Source organism: Chlorocebus sabaeus, chromosome 15, assembly GCF_047675955.1.
Source record: "Chlorocebus sabaeus isolate Y175 chromosome 15, mChlSab1.0.hap1, whole genome shotgun sequence".
Lineage (NCBI taxonomy): Eukaryota > Metazoa > Chordata > Mammalia > Primates > Cercopithecidae > Chlorocebus > Chlorocebus sabaeus.
The window spans coordinates 21,827,985-21,846,675 of record NC_132918.1 but is presented as its reverse complement, the minus strand read 5'-3'; the positions used below and the strand labels follow the sequence as shown (position 1 = coordinate 21,846,675).

The 18,691-nt window shown below is 37.6% G+C and overlaps 1 protein-coding gene across 4 annotated transcripts in view; it reads right to left on the bottom strand.

Annotated features, from left to right (window-relative positions):
- Positions 1–895: 895 nt before the first annotated feature.
- The window catches only part of GOLIM4 (golgi integral membrane protein 4), an 85,578-nt gene continuing 67,782 nt past the window's right edge, over positions 896–18,691 (bottom strand). For 2 of the 4 annotated variants that reach the window (XM_007972170.3, XM_007972172.3), the window contains 7 exons: positions 16,061–16,332; positions 15,504–15,586; positions 13,995–14,104; positions 11,187–11,354; positions 10,785–10,853; positions 2,960–3,040; positions 896–2,632 (listed from right to left, as the gene is read on the bottom strand). In XM_007972170.3, coding sequence (XP_007970361.3) covers positions 2,486–2,632; positions 2,960–3,040; positions 10,785–10,853; positions 11,187–11,354; positions 13,995–14,104; positions 15,504–15,586; positions 16,061–16,332 — 930 coding nt within the window. In that variant the 3' untranslated portion in view covers positions 896–2,485. The remainder of the gene's footprint in view (positions 2,633–2,959; positions 3,041–10,784; positions 10,854–11,186; positions 11,355–13,994; positions 14,105–15,503; positions 15,587–16,060; positions 16,333–18,691) is intronic. The other 2 variants (XM_007972171.3, XM_037988588.2) reach the window with 1 other exon arrangement.

Below are 18,691 nucleotides of genomic sequence, written 5' to 3'. Positions count from 1 at the left end.
CCACAACATAATAGAACTAAAAACAAAACTAAGCATTAAAAGAAGTTAAATGTTAAGTGCTTTGGAAGACAAGGTTCTTCAGTTGTGAGAAGGGGATCCCATTAAACTGACAGAATACTGTGGGGATTAAAGTGGATCCTATTCACATACTTCTTAGACTATGAAGATAATCAATACACATCAATAGTTTTCCTTTGTAAAAGTCAGTCACTGGCACATGTGGCTAAGATTATGCTCTTACTCCTAGATCTCTTCCAAATCACTCCTGCAAATAACCAGTTATTGCATGTGTACTACTTTTGTTGTGCCCAGTTATACTCATTGCTAATAAACGTGCCTTCCCCCAACAACCCCCACCCCCAACCCCGACTATATTCCTGGTACCAAATCCTTTGATTTACTGGTTGTACCAAAGTCACAGACTAATTGGCAGGATAAATACAGGTGATGTTTTATTTCTTGTCACTTCATTAACGTAGATCGGCTCAGGCTGATTAGTTCTCCTCTAGACATTCGTTAGAATGGTCCTATAATTTGGTGTCATACAGAGTAGAAGGGTTTGTGATTGTTGCTTTCCTAGGGGGATTTAATAGTTTTTTGTTTATTTTGTGTGTGTGCATGCACATGACACTCTCATGCTTTCTGCCCCTCTTTTTTCTTCCCTCAGAATTAGCTCAAATAAAATAAACATCTTTAGCTCTTTCTTTAGAGAAAGGGGGAAAAATCACATGCCAATCAAAGTAGAGAAAGAAACAGAAAACAGAAGCAGGTGGGAAAAGGTACTTTATAATTCATTAATTTATATTGGCATCTCTTAAAATTTTTATTTTTATGAAAAAGAACTGAAGAATGCTAGAAGGTCATAAACTAGTAAGAAACCACATAGTTTAAAAGATTTGCCACCTTTTTTTTAGCTTTATTGACTATTACCAACTTTCAGTATGGTTCAAATAATTAAATACTGCAACTGAGACATTAAAAATACAACCTAATTTACCAAAATAATTGTATTCTGAATATTATGTACAATATTATACATTTTACATTACATAATGGGTTTTTATACATAAAGGTAAGATTTCTGATTATTGGAAATACAAAGTACATCTGAACAAAACATTCCTATGCATACATACACAATCACTCAACTGGAACAATCAAAACCATCTATGAGTGTGGTTATTAAAAAATAAAATTACATTCATACAATAATGGTAGAAAATGAAATTTATTTTTATTAATTTTGAGTATTAATACAAAACCACACACATATGAATTATATAACTTAGTGCTATATATTTAAAAATCTTTATACTTGCACCTGAAATGTCTCTACTCCAAGGGAAGTTTCTGATTTTTAATTTTCTTATTTTAAGGAATCTATTATATTCACAATCATTAAAATGCCTTACACATAGGCAAAAAGCAGACCCAATCCCAGCAAACAGAAAAATCATAAGAGTCTATCATATCACCATATGTTTCACCATATAGTTTTCAAAAATAATCCTATTTGCAGTTTGGTATGTCTTCATATTCATATTTATTATCAAAGTGATTGCATATTGAGGCACAGAGCTTAAAGAGGAAATATATTTTACTTGTAGGGAACCAGATACTGAAACAAGAATATCAATCAAAGGCTTCAGAAAAAAAAAAAAAAATTGAGAATGGGTGCTCACATAGAAAACACCACACACACTCACTCACTAGTTTTTAAACAAGTCACTAGTCCTTCAAAAAGGTGAGTATGTTGATGTGTCCATACCTCGTTTGAACACTGCAATATCTGATTAAGACCAGGATACTGCCACGTGAGTTTTAATACTCTCTCATTTTTAAATTCAATTCCTCTTAAGCAGAACAGCTATGATTTTAAAGCAATGACAAACATTCTTCTAACTGATCGGAAAAGTCGGAAAAACAATGTCTTTACAACAAAAATGGCTTTCCAATTGTATGTCACTTTGTACACAGATCTCACTCCAGAGATACACAGACTGGTGAAAATTCTATCAGAACTATACATAAAGACATCAGAAGGGCAGCAATTAGTAAACGGGCCATTCTCTTTAAAGTTTGCATGGCATTTTGCAGTACTCTCTGTTCTTAAATCTGGTATTTTATCAAAGGCAATGAACACCTGGAAACTGGAAGCCACAAAGGTAACACGCTGAAACATATACAAAATCAATGACCTTTCCAACATCACATAATCTATTAAAAAAATTGGGACATGGGGGCTCAGGTTTACTTTATTGTTTTTCTTCTTTTTCATGTTTAGCTTGAATATAAAAGAAGCTCTAGACCTAGGTTACCAAAATATATTCATATAAATGTATGCGTATTTCTAATACAAAAGTTTTAAAAAAGTCTAAGTTCTTAATTTTTGTAATTAAATATCCTAGAGTTCAGTAGGCAGATTTATGTTTGAGCAGCTTGAAAAGAATCCGTTGGCTGAGCATTGTCTAGAAACTGGGCACAGCTACATTTCAGCTCTTCGATGCGATTTCTCAGCAACTGCAGCCCCGTCTTCCTCCTCCTCTTCTTCCTCCTCGTAGTGTTCCTCTCGGCCCTTGGGGTGGTTGCCATCTTGAACTTCTTGCTCTTCTCCATCATTTTTATCATCAGCCTTAAAATTAAAAGAAAAAAGAAAAACTAAGAGATAGTATAGAGTTAGTGATAGATAATTCTCTCTAAAAACAGGATGAAAAGGTACTCATTTTTGGAGGAAAAAAACAAGGAAGAAAAAATGGTATGTAAGCAACAGGGCTGCTGTCTCTCCTACTTTTCATGTTGTCACAACTTTTCCTAATTTCAGGTGGGCCTGTTAAATTCAGTGGTAACTCAGAGGCACCATTACCCACTGATACCTATCCCAAATACATGTATCTCTCCTATACACATGCACACCCACAAACACTCAAGTGCTCAATAGAAATATGTATCCAAGACACACATTTTCATCATTTTCACCATAGGTCTCTTCAGCATTATGCTCCAGTTCCCTTTTTTTCTCTTCAGTCAAATCTTCTTGAACCTAAAACAAACCACAGGTATCATTTAAACACTTTAGTCTTTTAAGCACTTGCAATAATATATTTTGACACTGTTATCACTTAAACACTTGCAGTAATATATTTCGATTTCCAAAAAGTTCATTCAAAATAGCAGAAGCAAAACTAAACTAAATATACAATTGAAAAAATATGTCAAGGATTTATTTACCAGGTGTGAAGAAATGTATAATACACCTATTACAAAAATCAATGTGATTGATCCTGAATGTAGGACTTTTGTGTTTGAATTTTTGATTTATTTGAATAATGGTTAAAATTCCAAATATAAAACACCTGAAGAAATTTAACTTTTAAAACAAAAAATTCTGGCCAGGCGTGGTGGCTCACACCTGTAATCCCAGCACTTTGTGGGACTGAGGCAAGAGATCACCTGAGCCCAGGAATTTGAGTCCTGGAAAACAAAGTGAGACCCTGTCTCTACAAAAAAAAAAAAAAAAATATATATATATATATATATATATATATATATATATAAAATTAGCTGGGCATAGTGGTGCACGCCTGTAGTCTCAGCTATGCAGGAGGCTGAGGCAGAGGATGATTTGAGCTCTGGAGGTCAAAGCTGCAGTAAGCTATGTTTGCGCCACTGCACAACAGCCTCGGTGACAGGGCAAGACCCTGTCTTCCCAAAAATAAAATAATAAAATTAAAATTCCCATTTCTCCATATGGGAGAACTGTAGAAATCTGAGAGCTGTGACACAATGTAAGTTCTATGGAGGCAGGAACTGCCTGTCTTATTCAAGTCACTATCTAGATCAAGCTTGTCCAACCCACAGCCTCTGTAAATCCTCTGTAAAGGCACAAAAAGTAGACACCACTGCCTACTAGCAGAAATTTTATGTATCTATTCTATACTTAAGAATATATTTCTCTGGCTAAAATATCTAGAAAATAAAATACAATCATTTCAATTTCTTTATGACATCATCTATTGACCTGCCTCAAAAATTCCTCTCTCTTTAGTTCTAATACAACCTTTTTGTTTTAAGTAGTTTTCCTTTATGTGCACCTATTATCACTGTGTACATGATGCCAGTATTTATCTCAAAACGTAAACTAAAGCAAGCATCCAAATATTTGTGCTAAATAGTCTCTATTTAATGATCATATCTCACAGAAAAAGAGGGTAGGGCATTTTCTAACTTGTTAACTATTTTGCAAACTATACATATGCCAAAATGTTTAAGTCACTTGAATACATTTCAAAAACACTGCTGAACATCGGTTAAGTATAATGCAGTCTCCTAATACCAAAGAAAGTCCGATCTCTTCTAGGATCAGAGCATAAGATCCTTGAATAACACAAAAATCACATATTTTGGTGGGGGGAGTGGAGGAGGCTGTTGAAAAATCTAAGAAATGAACAAAGGAAGAAAAGTATACAGATGCTATAATTCAAGAGAAACAAATTATGTGCTGCCTGAATGTGTGCAGCTCAGGTGAGACAAGAATGAACTGCAGCAGAAGAGCTTTGGACAAAACTTGGCCTGTCGAGAGCCTACAAAGGTGACTCTTTAAAGATATCCTGGGCAGAGCCAAACATTTGTGAATCTCTTCTAACCAGTCCAGCGCCAGTTTAACTCACACCCCCTAAACTAACCTGGTACCAAAGAAATACATTTTGAGGACAAAGGCACTGAGTATCTATTGTATTCATATTTCCTGGTGGAATGAGCTAGACACCTATCTTGTCTCACCCTACGTTTCTATTAGTGGTCCATAACATCGCCTGTGCCCATAGTCATAGAACCTCATAGTAACATTCCACAAGACATTGGGATGAAAACAATGAAGCACTTACTTCAGGCTGTCTTAAGGTTTAACTGAAACGTCATTAAATTGCTGAAGTGTCCCTGTTAATTTTGATTAACAAAGACATGTCTTCTACAGCCTTAATAATGAAAATGTATTATTTATAAACATTAAAACGTTGCAGTTGAGAGTGGGGGAAAAAACAGCCTTGAGTCTATGCCGTATGGTAGGAAGAATATCTAAATCAGGGATCAGCAAACTTTTTGTGTGAAGGGCCAGACAGTAAATATTTAGGCTTTCTGGGCCATAAGATCTCTCTCACAACAATACAACTTGACCACTCTATTATAGCGCGCACACACACACACACACAAAAACAAAAAACTATAGACAATATGTAAACAAACAGACATGTTTGTGTTCCAATAAAACTTCACTTGCGAACTAGGCTGCAGCCTGTAGTTTGCCAACTCCTAACATATACTATGGAGTGAGAAAGACCTCGACTAAAGCCTTGGCTTTGCAGCATTTCTAACTGTATAAATCATAAGGTCAATCGTTTTGGTTATGAAAATCTTCAGGCACATGCAAACAAAGAAAATTATTCAATAAACCCCTTACAGCCACCACCAATGTTCAAAAGGTATCTCAATATTGCTACACCTGCATCATCTATCACTTTTCTATTTTTTACAGTGAATTATTCTTAAAAATTCTAGATGTCATGTAATTTCACTCTCACATATCACAGTATATATATATATATATATATCTAAAAACAATAAACTTACATAATCATAATGTGATTATCACACCTGATAAAATAATTCCATAGACGCATCTGATGTCTCATCCACACTTACATTTTTATGATTGTCTTAATGTCTGTTTACAGTTGGTTTGTTCTAATCATGATTTAAAGGAACAGCACAATAACACGGGATTCACTCCCCTCTTTTTTCCCTACTGCTATGGATTTGCAGTCCTGTAAAATGACCCACATTCTGAATTTATCTGCTTCTTTATATCACTTAACTCATTTCTCTAGTCCCAACATTTCCTATAAATGGATGTTAGCATAAAAGTTTGAAGGAACTCAGGTTCGATTTTAAAAACAAGGGTATTTCCGAGGTGATGGTGCACATTTCCTATTTTTTTTAATCACATCAGGAGACACGCACATTTATTTGTCCCACTTTTAGTAATGCTAAGGTTGGCCAGTGAGCTCAGTTGGTAACAGCCTGATCCCTTCATGGTGAAGTTCCCTGACCTCTGTTCATCTAGTGACATCATTCACTGATGACTGTTGCTTAGATCATTTGCTTCAATTAGGGGTTACAAAAAAATGGTCACTTTCTATTTCCATCATTCTGTCTATATTCACTAATTTCTATAAAGAACTTCCCCATATCAACTATATAGTTACTGTGCATGGTATACTTAATTATGGTAGCCTTTAAAATCAGACCTAGGTGAGCTCTAATCATGTTTCCAGCAATAAATAAAAGCTATGCAACCTTCAAATTTTTAACTAACCCCTCTGAAGCCCAAGTTTCTTACATGTAAAATGAAAGCATTGGGTGAAAATTCAATGATCCTTAATTTCCTGTATGTATGTGTGGTTGGGGAGTCATGCACCCTTTTAAGAGTTTGGTTAGAAAGTCTTTAGCAAATGGGCATGTATACACAGATAAGGAGTTTAGACTTCCCAAATGCCATCCACAACTGTCTGCCCTAGGACTATTTCTCCAAACAGTATGATCCTGAGCCATCAGAATCAGCTGGTGGTGGGTGGGTGAAGGGGCACTTATGAAGAACTCTGCTTCCTAGGTTCCATAACAGATAAGATCAAAATCTCAAGGGTAAGGGCCTGGTCCAAAATCTGTATATGCCACAAACTCAAGGTGATCCTTATTCACAGCAAAGACAAAGAACCTTCTCCTTGAGTAACAACAGATGCTAGGTTATCTCATTAGTCTCTGGAGATAGGCTATAGAAAATTTAGCTTGTTTACCAGTTGTCAATATAATCTTATTTAGAGACCACTGATTTCAACCACTCTTTAGGGAACCCACAAATGAAAATGCTGTAACCTTCTAGACATATAGAGAACAGACTCTTAGTTAGACACACGTTATTATTGCAGTAATATATTACTGATATTTGGGGCAAAAGCAATGTAAACTCATCTTAAAGGCAGTAATGCAGTAATGCCTTTAAGTAAGGCTTCTCGGTAATGAAAAGGAACAAAATGATATGGAGGTTCTAACTGATCTTTAAAATATGCCTAGAATAATAAGCAGAAGCCAAATGTTATTCTTTTATAGTGTAGACATACAGATTATGTCTCCCACAACTGGCCCTCTTAGCATCCTGCTAAAGCTGTCACAATGCTTTGCCGTATTTCCCAAACAATGCTTCTTGTTACTCATTTTTATCTACTATGTTTTAGGCATTTTAGAAATGAGCCTTATCTGATGACACAAAGTTTAACAAACAGCCAAATCCAAAATAAAGCAGGCCCACTGAAAAGTGTCTGAAATGGGCTTTGGCTAGATACCCTCTCCTGGTGTCTATTAACACCTTTCTTTCACATATTGAAGATATTATGGGTGTGCAAGGCCAGAAAGCTGAGCCTCAAGTAGGTAAGAATAGTAGGATCCAAAGAAATAAACAGAATGTGATGAACAAAAGGCCTTCAGCAACATTAGCTATAGTGACGAACACCCTGCTTTAACAAGAGAGTTTTTTCCAATTGAAGAGCTTCTTAGCCGGGCATGGTGGCTCACGCCTGTAATCCCAGCATTTTGGGAGGCAGAGGTGGGAGGATCACCTGAGGTCAGGAGTTCAAGACCAGCCTGGCCAGCATGGCAAAATCCCATCTCTATTAAAAATACAAAAATTAGCCAGTGTGGGGGAAGATATCTGTAATCCCAGCTACTCGGGAGGCTGAGGCAGGAGAACTACTTGAACCCAGAAGGCAAAGGTTGCAGTGAGTCAAGATCACGTCATTGCACTCTAGCCTGGGAGACAGTGAGACTCTATCTCAAAAAACAAAAAATAACAAAAAAAGAAAAGCTTCTTGACATGGTGATTAACAGGCTGGCAGTCTCATGTAGGTGTATGCACATATTCATTCGGCCAGTGAAGGTGAACAAATGCCTTGTACTTGTTCTCTTCTGCATGTTTAGATTAATCAGTTTTCAGTTACATTGAGGGAAATTAAAGTATTCTGATTTTTTGTCATTTAATCTATACACTTTTGAACATGTAAATAATTTTAAAGCATACATAGCACTTTTTGACAATGCCATAAATTGTCTTGTCTGCTTACAAGGTGATAAAACATTTGAAATGTAAGCAATGTGAGGAAAGGATCATGCCTTCCACTCAAACAATCCCAAACAAGAAACAAGAAATGTTTGTAAGTAATAATAATTTTTATGTCTTAGAAAGATAATACTACTGCACTAAGATAAAAGAAGGCAGAGTAGTATAAATTTCCTAAAATCATACTTCTTTTGGGTCCTCTACTCTTAGAGGCCAAGTCTATAAGTTTGATGGGCTATACCTCTGAACAGGTGTGGCCCAGGCAAGATGTAATTCTTCCCCAGGAGGAAATGCTGACAGAAACAAGTCTGTATGCTAGAGGGGAAGGGAAGCGATGGCAGCCACAGGCCTTGCATTCTAGTGGTTAGCTGGGGCAGCTGCAAGACTCTAAGGTTTAATGGAGATTTAAAAAAACAAAAAAACAAAAAAAAATGCACAGTTCCATAACATTTCATGGTTTTCAGAGTGCTTCCACCAATGAGGTTTCATACACATATGCACTTATAAACAATGCACTTATAAAAACAATGCACTTATAAACAATATGTGTTTCCATATTCTATGTTCCGCTTTATTTTTCTCATTTTGCCATAGTCTGACAAGAACTTTGTCTCTATCACCAGTGCCTAAATGGTGTTTGGGAACCACTCTTCTCCTCTCTCAAGGGAAGACCTGGGAACCATGGACAGAGGTGGGAAGATGCAAACATTAATCATCTCATAACCACAAAAATACAACACAGCATGAACAAGGGACACTTGGGGGGTGGAGAGGAAAGTTACACTGGGAAGAAAAAAAGGCATGTGGGACTTCCGCTAGGAGCACATGGAGCAAAAGTTCTCAGTGACAGGGTGGCAACCTGGAGCACATGTCGGAGGAGGCCTGAACACTGCTTAAAGAATTTTTGGCAGAGAACCAGGGAAACAGAATTAGGACCTGGGGCCAGGTGCAAGAGAAAGAGTCCTGTCAGTCCAGTAGATCTGAAGGGGATGACTGGCAGGATGAGGAGCAGTTGCTGAGGTTAGGCAGCACTCAGCCAGAGCAACCTCATCTGTCTTAGCACCATTTCTCCTTCCCTCTTGCCTCTGTCTTTCTTCTCTTTCTACTCTTGATTCCTCTTGGATCTCAGGATTTCTCTCCTCTATCTTAACTGATCATAAAATAAAATTGAAAAGGAATCAGTAAACGCTGATTAAAATTTTATGTTTAACCTTCTGAATTTTTAAAAAGAAGCCAAGGTGAACCTTTTCTCTTTTAATCCCTCAAAGATTCCTAGTATTGGACATAATAAAACAAAGTGGTATTACTCTAGACATCCTGTTATATGAGAAGCCTGGATGAGTATCTTTTCCTTGCCTAATATCTTAATATTCAAGGTCACTATTTTCTCTGCTGCTCTCTTTCTGACAAGACAGCCAAGGGTATTGATTAGGATGATAAACCAAAGAACAAAAAGATCAAGCCAGAAAAGTGCATGTTATTAGAGATGCTGCCAGTGACCCTAAAGAGCAACATCCTTTTCTGTTTTCCTGGTATAAGCACAAATTTTCTCATCAGCTCTGAAAAGCTTAGAAAATCAGTAAGAATAAGAAAGCAGACCTATTCGAAGGAACTGTGTGTGTGAGAGCACAGCTCATGATGTCTGCACAGGATCTCCAGTGGTGGGGTGTGTCTGTTTAGCCTACCATATGTCCATCCTCCCATGGAGTTCCCCTTAGGGATAAAAACCACACATTTGCAAGATACCTGGCTGAGAAGCAGCTCTGAACCAGGGTTTTAATTTGGGAACTACTTACTGGTCCATAATGAGACTAAATACAGGGTCTTGGCCTAATTTGTATCAGACTCTAAAATATTGCAGTTGTTTATACAGCAGAATGCTGTGACAAAATGGCTACAACAAACAGCATTCACCAATTACACCACATGCAGCACCATAATAAATCAATTACACCGTAAGTAGCACCACAATAAATGCTACTTATATCTAATTAACAAGATGCCCGAAGTTTACAATGAAAAGCAAACTAAAATAAAATATTAAGAAACTCTATCTTTGCATTTTATTCAACTGAGCTCTTTACACCTTTTTCCTCCCTCTTTATTGTTAAATTTAATTAAGATACTGAATTCTTATAGGGAATAGGCCAGAAGGAGAGACTGTAAAATTTACAAAAATGTTTGGAGGGTGTTAAGTGGATTCCGATAGACACTCTGGGGTATTCCTGTGAGGTAGGCACCAGGGAGATGCCTGAAGAGAAAGTTCCAGGGGCCAGTTTGGATTCCCTGAATGTGCAGAGGGAGACAGGAGAAAATATTCTTACAAAAGATCACACAAATCTAAGTCCGCCATTCCTGAAAAGTCAAATACTTTCTTAATTCAAAATTTCAGGTGAGAACCAAAGAGATGGATTCTATTACCCTGCATTTTTTATCTTCTAACCAAACGTCTCCAGTGCCATGATCCAGTTTTGCTTTAAACAACCCTTTCTTATCCTGCTTAAATCTTTCTGAACATTTCTGTGGAAGGCATGTCAAAGTCAATAGTGCTGAGGTTTGTTTAAAGTTAGCGTATGTGATAGACCCATCTGATCAGTCTCTGGGATTCAATTCTTACTACCTCCTCTTCTGCCTCTTCCTGGTACTGTTCATCAACATTATCCTCCTGCTGGTCTGGATTTCCTGCCATCTGTTGAAACAAAAGGGGAGGTTCATGTTACTGTACATCAGAGATGCCTTTTACACAGTACTCTGGGACAAAGAACAAGCATGCCACCATGAAAAGGGCACTTTCAAAGCATCTGGGGCCAGGAAATGATGAGTAATCATTTCCAATACAAAGCCCAGGATGTCTGTTACCCTCTCTCTCAGAGTACAGGCATATCATGTGATAAAGTGGCCTAAAAACCACCAAAGTGGCAAACCTTCCGTCAATGTAGATTATGACTAACCTTTTACATAAACCAGATGTTTGTTAAAATACCCCAGTCAAATCCAGCCTTTCCTTGTGGCATCTGCTTACCACCAAATGTTCCTCCACTTCTGTATTCTCTTGCTTTTGATTACTTTGTTTTTGCTCTTCATTTTCATCTGGCAAATTTTCTTCTCTCACTTGTTCAGCTTCTTCAAATTCATCCTCACCTTGATTATTAGGGTCATCTGCTGGGTTTATATCCTCTACAGCTGCCCTCTGTAAAATTTTAATAAAAAGCAACTATCACTTCAAAACTGAGGATCAAGTTTAATTTCATTTGAAAGGCTACACACTGGCAGAAAATGAGATTGTCCTTCCCTGAATTGTTCAGATCTATCCTTGCCAAGACTCACAAGAATCAAGCATCGCACTGTCAAAAGAGAAAACTCCTGCTTTACTTGTCAGAGGCTTGATGAATCAGAATGAGGTACAAATAGCACTTCTTCCCTGCAAGTGATTTCAAAATAGTCCTCAAAACTCTACTGACATAAGTAATGTGAACAGAACTGAATAAACAAGAAAAAAATTAATAAAAGTCAGAGGACCAAGTAAGAAAAAAAATACTAATTTAGGTGGGGGGATTTAGATGGGCAATTAACTCTTTTCACTGCTATGTTGATTTTTATACTAACTTCCCTGTGCAAGCAATGTTTAACATGTCAGAGGTGAAAAGTGGTTGATGGGAAAAAAGGCCCATACCAGAAAGGATCTATAAAAAGGATGTGAAAAGGAGACAAGACAAGAAAAAGGCTAACTCAAAAGGAAATGGTCATTTTCTAGTATGGATCCAATGTCTTTATTAACAATCACTCCCATGAAATAGAGAGCTGTCGAACCGGCAAGAGATGGGAGTTAAAAAGGTCTGAGCTACCCAACTGCCCAATAGGGAAATATATTATGAAAAATGTCCTCCCTAACTCATCTCCCAAGTTATCATGCTCAACAAAGGCCCTTCATATTATCAACTTTAGAATTATTTCAATTTTCCACTTAAGCTCCCAAAGCACCTTCCAAATAATCCACATTCTCATAAAGATTTAGATTTTAGAGCCTGAGATGGGCAAGAACGGTGATGCTTGTCATGAGGTGCCCCAAACACTCCCAGGTCATCAACAGGACACTTACTAAAGCTGTAAATGCTTCTAAGAGACAGTAAAGCCACAGAGTAGGATTTGGTCTCTATCAGTCTTCTCCAGACAAGATTCTACTTCAATTCACTTCAGAGTCTTGAACATGTTTGAGAGTTCATTGCAGTCTCAGCTGATCTATTATCTGCACATCCCTGGCCATGTTATTCCAGTGCAAATGACACTATTCTTGGGAATGTAGAGACTAACAAATTGCCACCTTCACACTAAACTCTAATTACTCCACAATCTCTTGTCATATGGATTTTCTTTAGTGCACTATCAAAAAGTTGTATGGAAATACAGGAAAAATGTAACATTCATTTCAGAAGAAAGTACCAAATATCTTTTGCAAAAGTTCATAAAATTGACTAGCTCAACTCTGACCAAGTAACAGGTATGAATTAGCAGGCCCAGTTGTTATATTCAAATAAAATAGAAAAAGAGAGGAACAAGTGGGATTAACCATTTCTAATTAAAAGTAAGAATGGTACAAACGCCAATGTTTCCCAGCGTGTTCCCCAGAACAAATAAACAGATGATAGGAAAGTAAAGGATCATATAGTCAAGTAATCAAAGCCTACAGCAGTTCCCAAACAAGTGACTGAAATACCCTTCCTACCACCCCATGTACATTTGCAGGCCTTTGTACACTTGCTTTCTTGCTCTTTCATAGTCTCTTGCTCTCTCATATGTTTCTACTCTCAAGTATTTGCTCTTTCCTGAAAATATTTCAAGACTAGGTTCCCTTGAGCATATTTTCAGAAATCTTGATGCAAGGAATGCCAGGGAAAGGTGTTCTGCCACATCTCGGTGCAAGTTAAGTGGAAAAGCTGTTTCCATCAAGAGGCCTTCAAGGAGCTAGCAGGAAGACTTTCTCGATGATTATCAAGGACATGGGTTCTCCTCTTAATCCACTGGATCGATATAAACAGGGCCACGTGATAGCAAAGACTGACTGTTATAAACATGGTAGTTTATTAGCAAAAGATGACAGGGAAGCTAAAATAAGTTGTAAAAGTCATCTACACATACACACAGGAACAGGCTCACTAAACATTTTCTTGCTTCGCTTGTAGGCAGGGCCAAGGATCTAGCTCACCAGGCTGAACTGGAGGTCTCAGTCTTTTTTGGTAAACACAAATAACAATGCTGGTTATTAGATGTCTACCTACTTATATTATAAATTTTCTGTGCCATTGTGGTACCTGAACAACTCTTCATGTCTCAAACCACACATCCTCATCCATCTATTTATTAAAACGGTCACTAGACTGCTGAGAGGTTACACAGAGCCACACAACATACCTAACACCCTAGGAGACTGCTCGACATGCTCAGGAAGGGTTAGTTTCCTTTCTCTGGTCCCATCTCCAACCTCCACACTTGCCTTTTACTCCCTCTGTCTTTCAGAGTTACTACGCATTTCAGTGTCTCTCAATTTTGCTTTTCTAGGTTTTAGTTCAATTAATCTAAAAGTCATCAGAAAAAAAAAAAATTCTGTTTTTTTTTCCCCTAGAGCAATCTTTAAACCAGCTCATCACATACACGTCCACCATGGTTTACAGTTAAAAACACTGCCCATACATAATTATGCAAGCCACTTTTCTTCTGTGCTGAGGATATAACATAAATATCTGGGGCTGAAGGCTGGCATCAGGCAAATTTTCAACTCTGTTTCCCACCTTATGAGTTTCCATGTGTCAGGGGCAGAAGAGAGGATACTTACATCTGCCTCAGATTCTGGGTCCACTTCTCGGGGTCCTTGTTCACGAGGCTCATGTCTATTACCTGGGTCTCCTTCTGCTTCATCTTGGTGCTGGTTGTCTCTTTCATAGGCTAGCAAATCAAAGAAACTAAAATCAGCCCCAAATGAATCAAACAGGATTTCCCTTTCAACTCAAAGAAAAGCCACCAGTGGACTTTCCTACAGACCATATTACCTCCACCTCTGTTAACTCAACATAAGGCCTGTGTCTTGGCTTTTCCAAATAAAGTTATGTTCTTTTCACAGACTGTGCGTCTAAAGAGATGATATGGGTCAGACACTTTTCTTCTAAAATAAATACTTTTCACAGGGGCTGTAATTTTTCCCCCATATGCAAGAGAACAACAACAATCAAAACTTTCTCAATAAAAAAAGCCCAGTTGATTGGACACTGCTGTTGAAATCAACTAATTTTGATAGTATCCGAGGAAATAGCTGGGCTCCAAAAGAAGAAATTGATAGTTTCAGGAAATGCAAGGAAGAACAACCCCATCTGTGGAGCTCAGAAACAAATATAGCCCATCACATATTTTCTGATACAGTAATGACGACGACTGCCACAGCAAAGAACAGCACACATTCATACTCAGACATTTACTTGCTGCTTTTTGAAAAAATATTTAGATAAAGAGAATTGTATGAGCACAAAAAGAGAAGAACAAACAAAAGAAAAAGAAGAAAAAAAAAGAAAACTTCTTAAAACAAGATAAAAGAGGAAAGTTTAAGTATATGCAGTGTACTAAGCCTAGAGAAAATGATGATACAAGGTAACTTACCATCAGGCTTCAAGTGCACAAAGGGGTTTACTACTTAGAGAAGAGGACAAACCATTCTCTAGTCTTACTGATATTAGAACAAAAAAACTTAAAGTGCCACACAGGGGACACAAGGAAAACAATTTCTTGACTGTGTAAGAGCTGTAAAATATCACAACAGGCTATTAAGGGAGGTTGTATGTAATCACTTTCTTTTTGACTTTTTAGAAAAGGATACACATCTAAGTGTTAGTGGCGCCAAAGAGAAAGTTAGTTACATTCTGGTTCTACTATAACAGTAAGCAATATTTGATAAGTTACATATTAAGTGCTTACCATAAATGAAAGCTACTATTGACTGAATTTTAAAACATTTTAAGGCAATGACATAAGGACTTCCAAGGTAAGGAGAAAATGTAGATGTTTCCCAAAGCATAATAATCCTATAATAGTTTGTCAGAAATATTATATTTAGTATATAAAAAGCTTAAACTACAGGCAAAATGACAGAGAGGAAACAGATTATCTTGAGCATTTTTCACTACCAGTGTGCACTGCTTAAGAGGATTAAGAAAAAGACACATGATTCACAAATCTCCTTTGCACTTACTCAGGTATGCATATAGCTCATTGATGTTATATAACATTGGCTCGTTGGTAATACACAATGTTATCAAGTAATTTATTAAAACATTCATCATCTAAGAAGTCTCACCACCTCCTTCCTCTTCTTGGATTCCCTGGTCCTCTGCTCCCTGAACGATATCATTATCCATAGCATCATAATGAGCTTGCTGCCTACGAGAGACACAAACATGATAAATCCAGTGAGACAAATTCAGAGGCATAATTTGACATAGGTCATTTATCTTTAAAGACAGTAAAAAGCAAAATTTCTCAACGTTTTTAAGAAGCCATAAAAACTTTTAAAAAACCTCTTACGTATGCAATTAGGTAGAATAAAAATTCCAGATACACTTTCAAAAGGTATCTTAAAAAGATAAAATATCTTTTAATGATAAAATAAAATAAAGTTGGCACAAAGCCTGTAAGGCTATTTGGAGACCTAACCTACCACTTTTAAGCAGAAAAAATATTATTTTTAAAATTAAATATTTGGTATTTAATTTTCAAGTAGCTGTCCTGCCTTGGCTATTTGTGTAATATGAGCCCCTTAACTTCATGAATCACAAATGCACAAAACTGTTTTGAATCCGCGTATGCAAACTGGAGCAGGGGCTGTCTTCGCTCACTGAGGAAGGGGAAGGCTACCGGAGCTGCTCTTGGTGCTGCGGCCGGCCCTCCTCAAGCTCGGCCTGCCTCTGCAGGGCCATCTCTCTTGCCAGCTGCTGCTGCTGCTGCTGCTGCTGCTGCTGTTCCTGCTGCCGTAATAAGTGCCCCTGCAGCCTCTGCTGGTGCAAAGCTTCCTGGTGCTCCCGCAGCCGCTGGGCCTCCTCCGCCTGCTGCACTGCCAGTCTCTGCTGTTCCAACTGCTCCTCATAGGGTGATCGGAATTTGATCATTGGCTTGGCTGAAGGGTACACCTGGGATGAAAAGGAATTGGTGCAGAGCAAGAGGGGTTACTTCCTCTGGGTTTTCTCTTCATTTGTTTCTCCTGACAAACTCGGGAAGCAGGGCTGGTTTATTAACGCCTATTTGTCAGGTGAACTGTGATTATACATAAAGTCCAAAAACTCCTATTTCCCAACTTTCTCTGAATCACCCTTGGCTTCTTTAGCAGCAGATGTTTCCAACTGCTGGTATTAAGGCAGATTTTCAATGTGCTCCCTTCTCAAATGGAACAGAAGGCACAACAGAAGATACCAGTTTCAAACTGTAAAATTTATGTTCACAAGGCTCTGATACAAACAAGTAGTTGGTAACTTTGGTAACTTCACGTTAACTGGGCAATCTGTGACCTGATGCTATGCCTACGGCTTTTTCCATGAACAGTTTAAGACTGAGGGATGCTAATTAACTCTAGTAATGTATATACCAATCCCAGGCAAAGCATAGCCCAAAAAAAAAAAAAAAAAAAAAAAAAAGCCACATTCCAGATTATAGTGGAAAAGCAGATACTCAACTTTTTTTCCAAAGAAACTAAGAATGGCTGAGAAGATGGTGCCTTCTGATTAAAGGGAAATCTGATAGAGCAATTCTTAAAACTCTGCTTCCCTGAGATATTATCTCACCCCAGTTATAATGGCTTTTATCAAAAAGGCAACAATGAATGCTAGTGAGGATGTGGAGAAAGGGGAACCCTCGTACACTGTCGGTGAGAATGTAAATTAGTATAACCAATATGAAAAGCAGTATGGAGGTTCCTCAAAAAGCTAAAAATAGAACCACCATATGATCCAGCAATCCTATTACTGGGCACATATCCAAAAGAAAAGAAATTGCTATATTGAGATACCTGCACTCTCAGGTTTATTGCAGCATTACTCACAATGGCTAAAACATGAAATCAACCTAAGCGTACATCAACGGATGAATGGATAAAGAAAATGTGGTACATATACACAGTCATAAAAAAGAATGAAATCCTGTCATATGCAGCGACATGGATGGAACTGGAGGTCAGTATGTTAAGTGAAAAAATCCAAGCACAGAAAGACACATATTGCATGTTCTCATCCATGTGGGAGCTTAAAGAAAGGATCTTGATAGGACAGAGAGTGGACTGATGGTTACCAGAGTTGGGAAGGGGGATGAAGAGAGACTGATGAATGGTACAAATATAGTTAGAGAGAAGGAATAAGACCTAATGTTTGGTAGTTCAGTAGGGTGACTACGGTTAACAATAATCTATCTTATATTTCAAAATAGCTACAAAAGAAAATTTGAATGTTCCCAAAATAAAAAAGAGATAAATGTTTGATGTGGTGGATATCCCAATTATCTAGATTTGATCATTATACATTATATGAATGTTTCAAAATATTGTACATACTCTGAAAATATATACATATGTTATGCATCAATAAAAAATGTCTGTATTCCATTGAGCTACTCCCCATCCTCCTGCCATACTCCAACTAACAAAGCACACACAATTCTCACCAAAGCAAAGAAGGTTGAGGGCTGGAAAGCAAAGCTGGTGGGGAATTACTTCCCCTATTGGGGAAGGACACAAGACTGGAAGAAGCTTTCTGAGGTTAAGTTTGCAACTACCCAAGAGGGCAACTACAGAGGTCTTCACACCTGCTTAGCCTAAAGCCTCAAGCAGCTTGAAGTCTCAGAAAATCGGAGGCCAAATAAAACTTGAGTTATAAATAGAAGGTGATCAGCATCCATGTAAAGGCCAGGTAACCTACTATTGAGACTCAGTTTAGAGACAGTAAAAGAAAGGCATCTAGCTGCATTAAGTGTTGGTTTAAAAGAAGAAAGGGTAGAGTTTTCTTTTAAAGCATCATTTATAATAATCCTGGCCATTTTTTTTTTAAGAAAGGGAAAAGTCTTACGTGTAAGTGGTGCGCCCAGTAAGGGACCCTGAGCAGAGGCTGTTTAGATATGCTCACCCAGTAGAATATCTCCAAGTAGTAAAATCAGGTTTTTGATAATTAAATAACCACCTTGAAGGTGAATGCAAAAGGCAACATACTGACAATAAATGAACAGAAAGAGGAGGATGCCTGATCATAGAAAATGAGACTTTTCTAAGATGCTCAAGACAAAATTTGGGTACAAACTGGGAAGGTGCTCCATTGGGTGCTCACCTGTTCTACTCTATTAAGGTGCTGTGAGAATGAATCTCTGACTGTATACAACTGACAAAAAGAAGAATGCACATGTACAACAGTTGTGCTCTCTGATCACCAATCATCTTTCTGAGGCATACAAATAGCTCTGCTATTAACATTACAAGAGAAAACTTAAATATGAGCACATAATGTTTAGTAG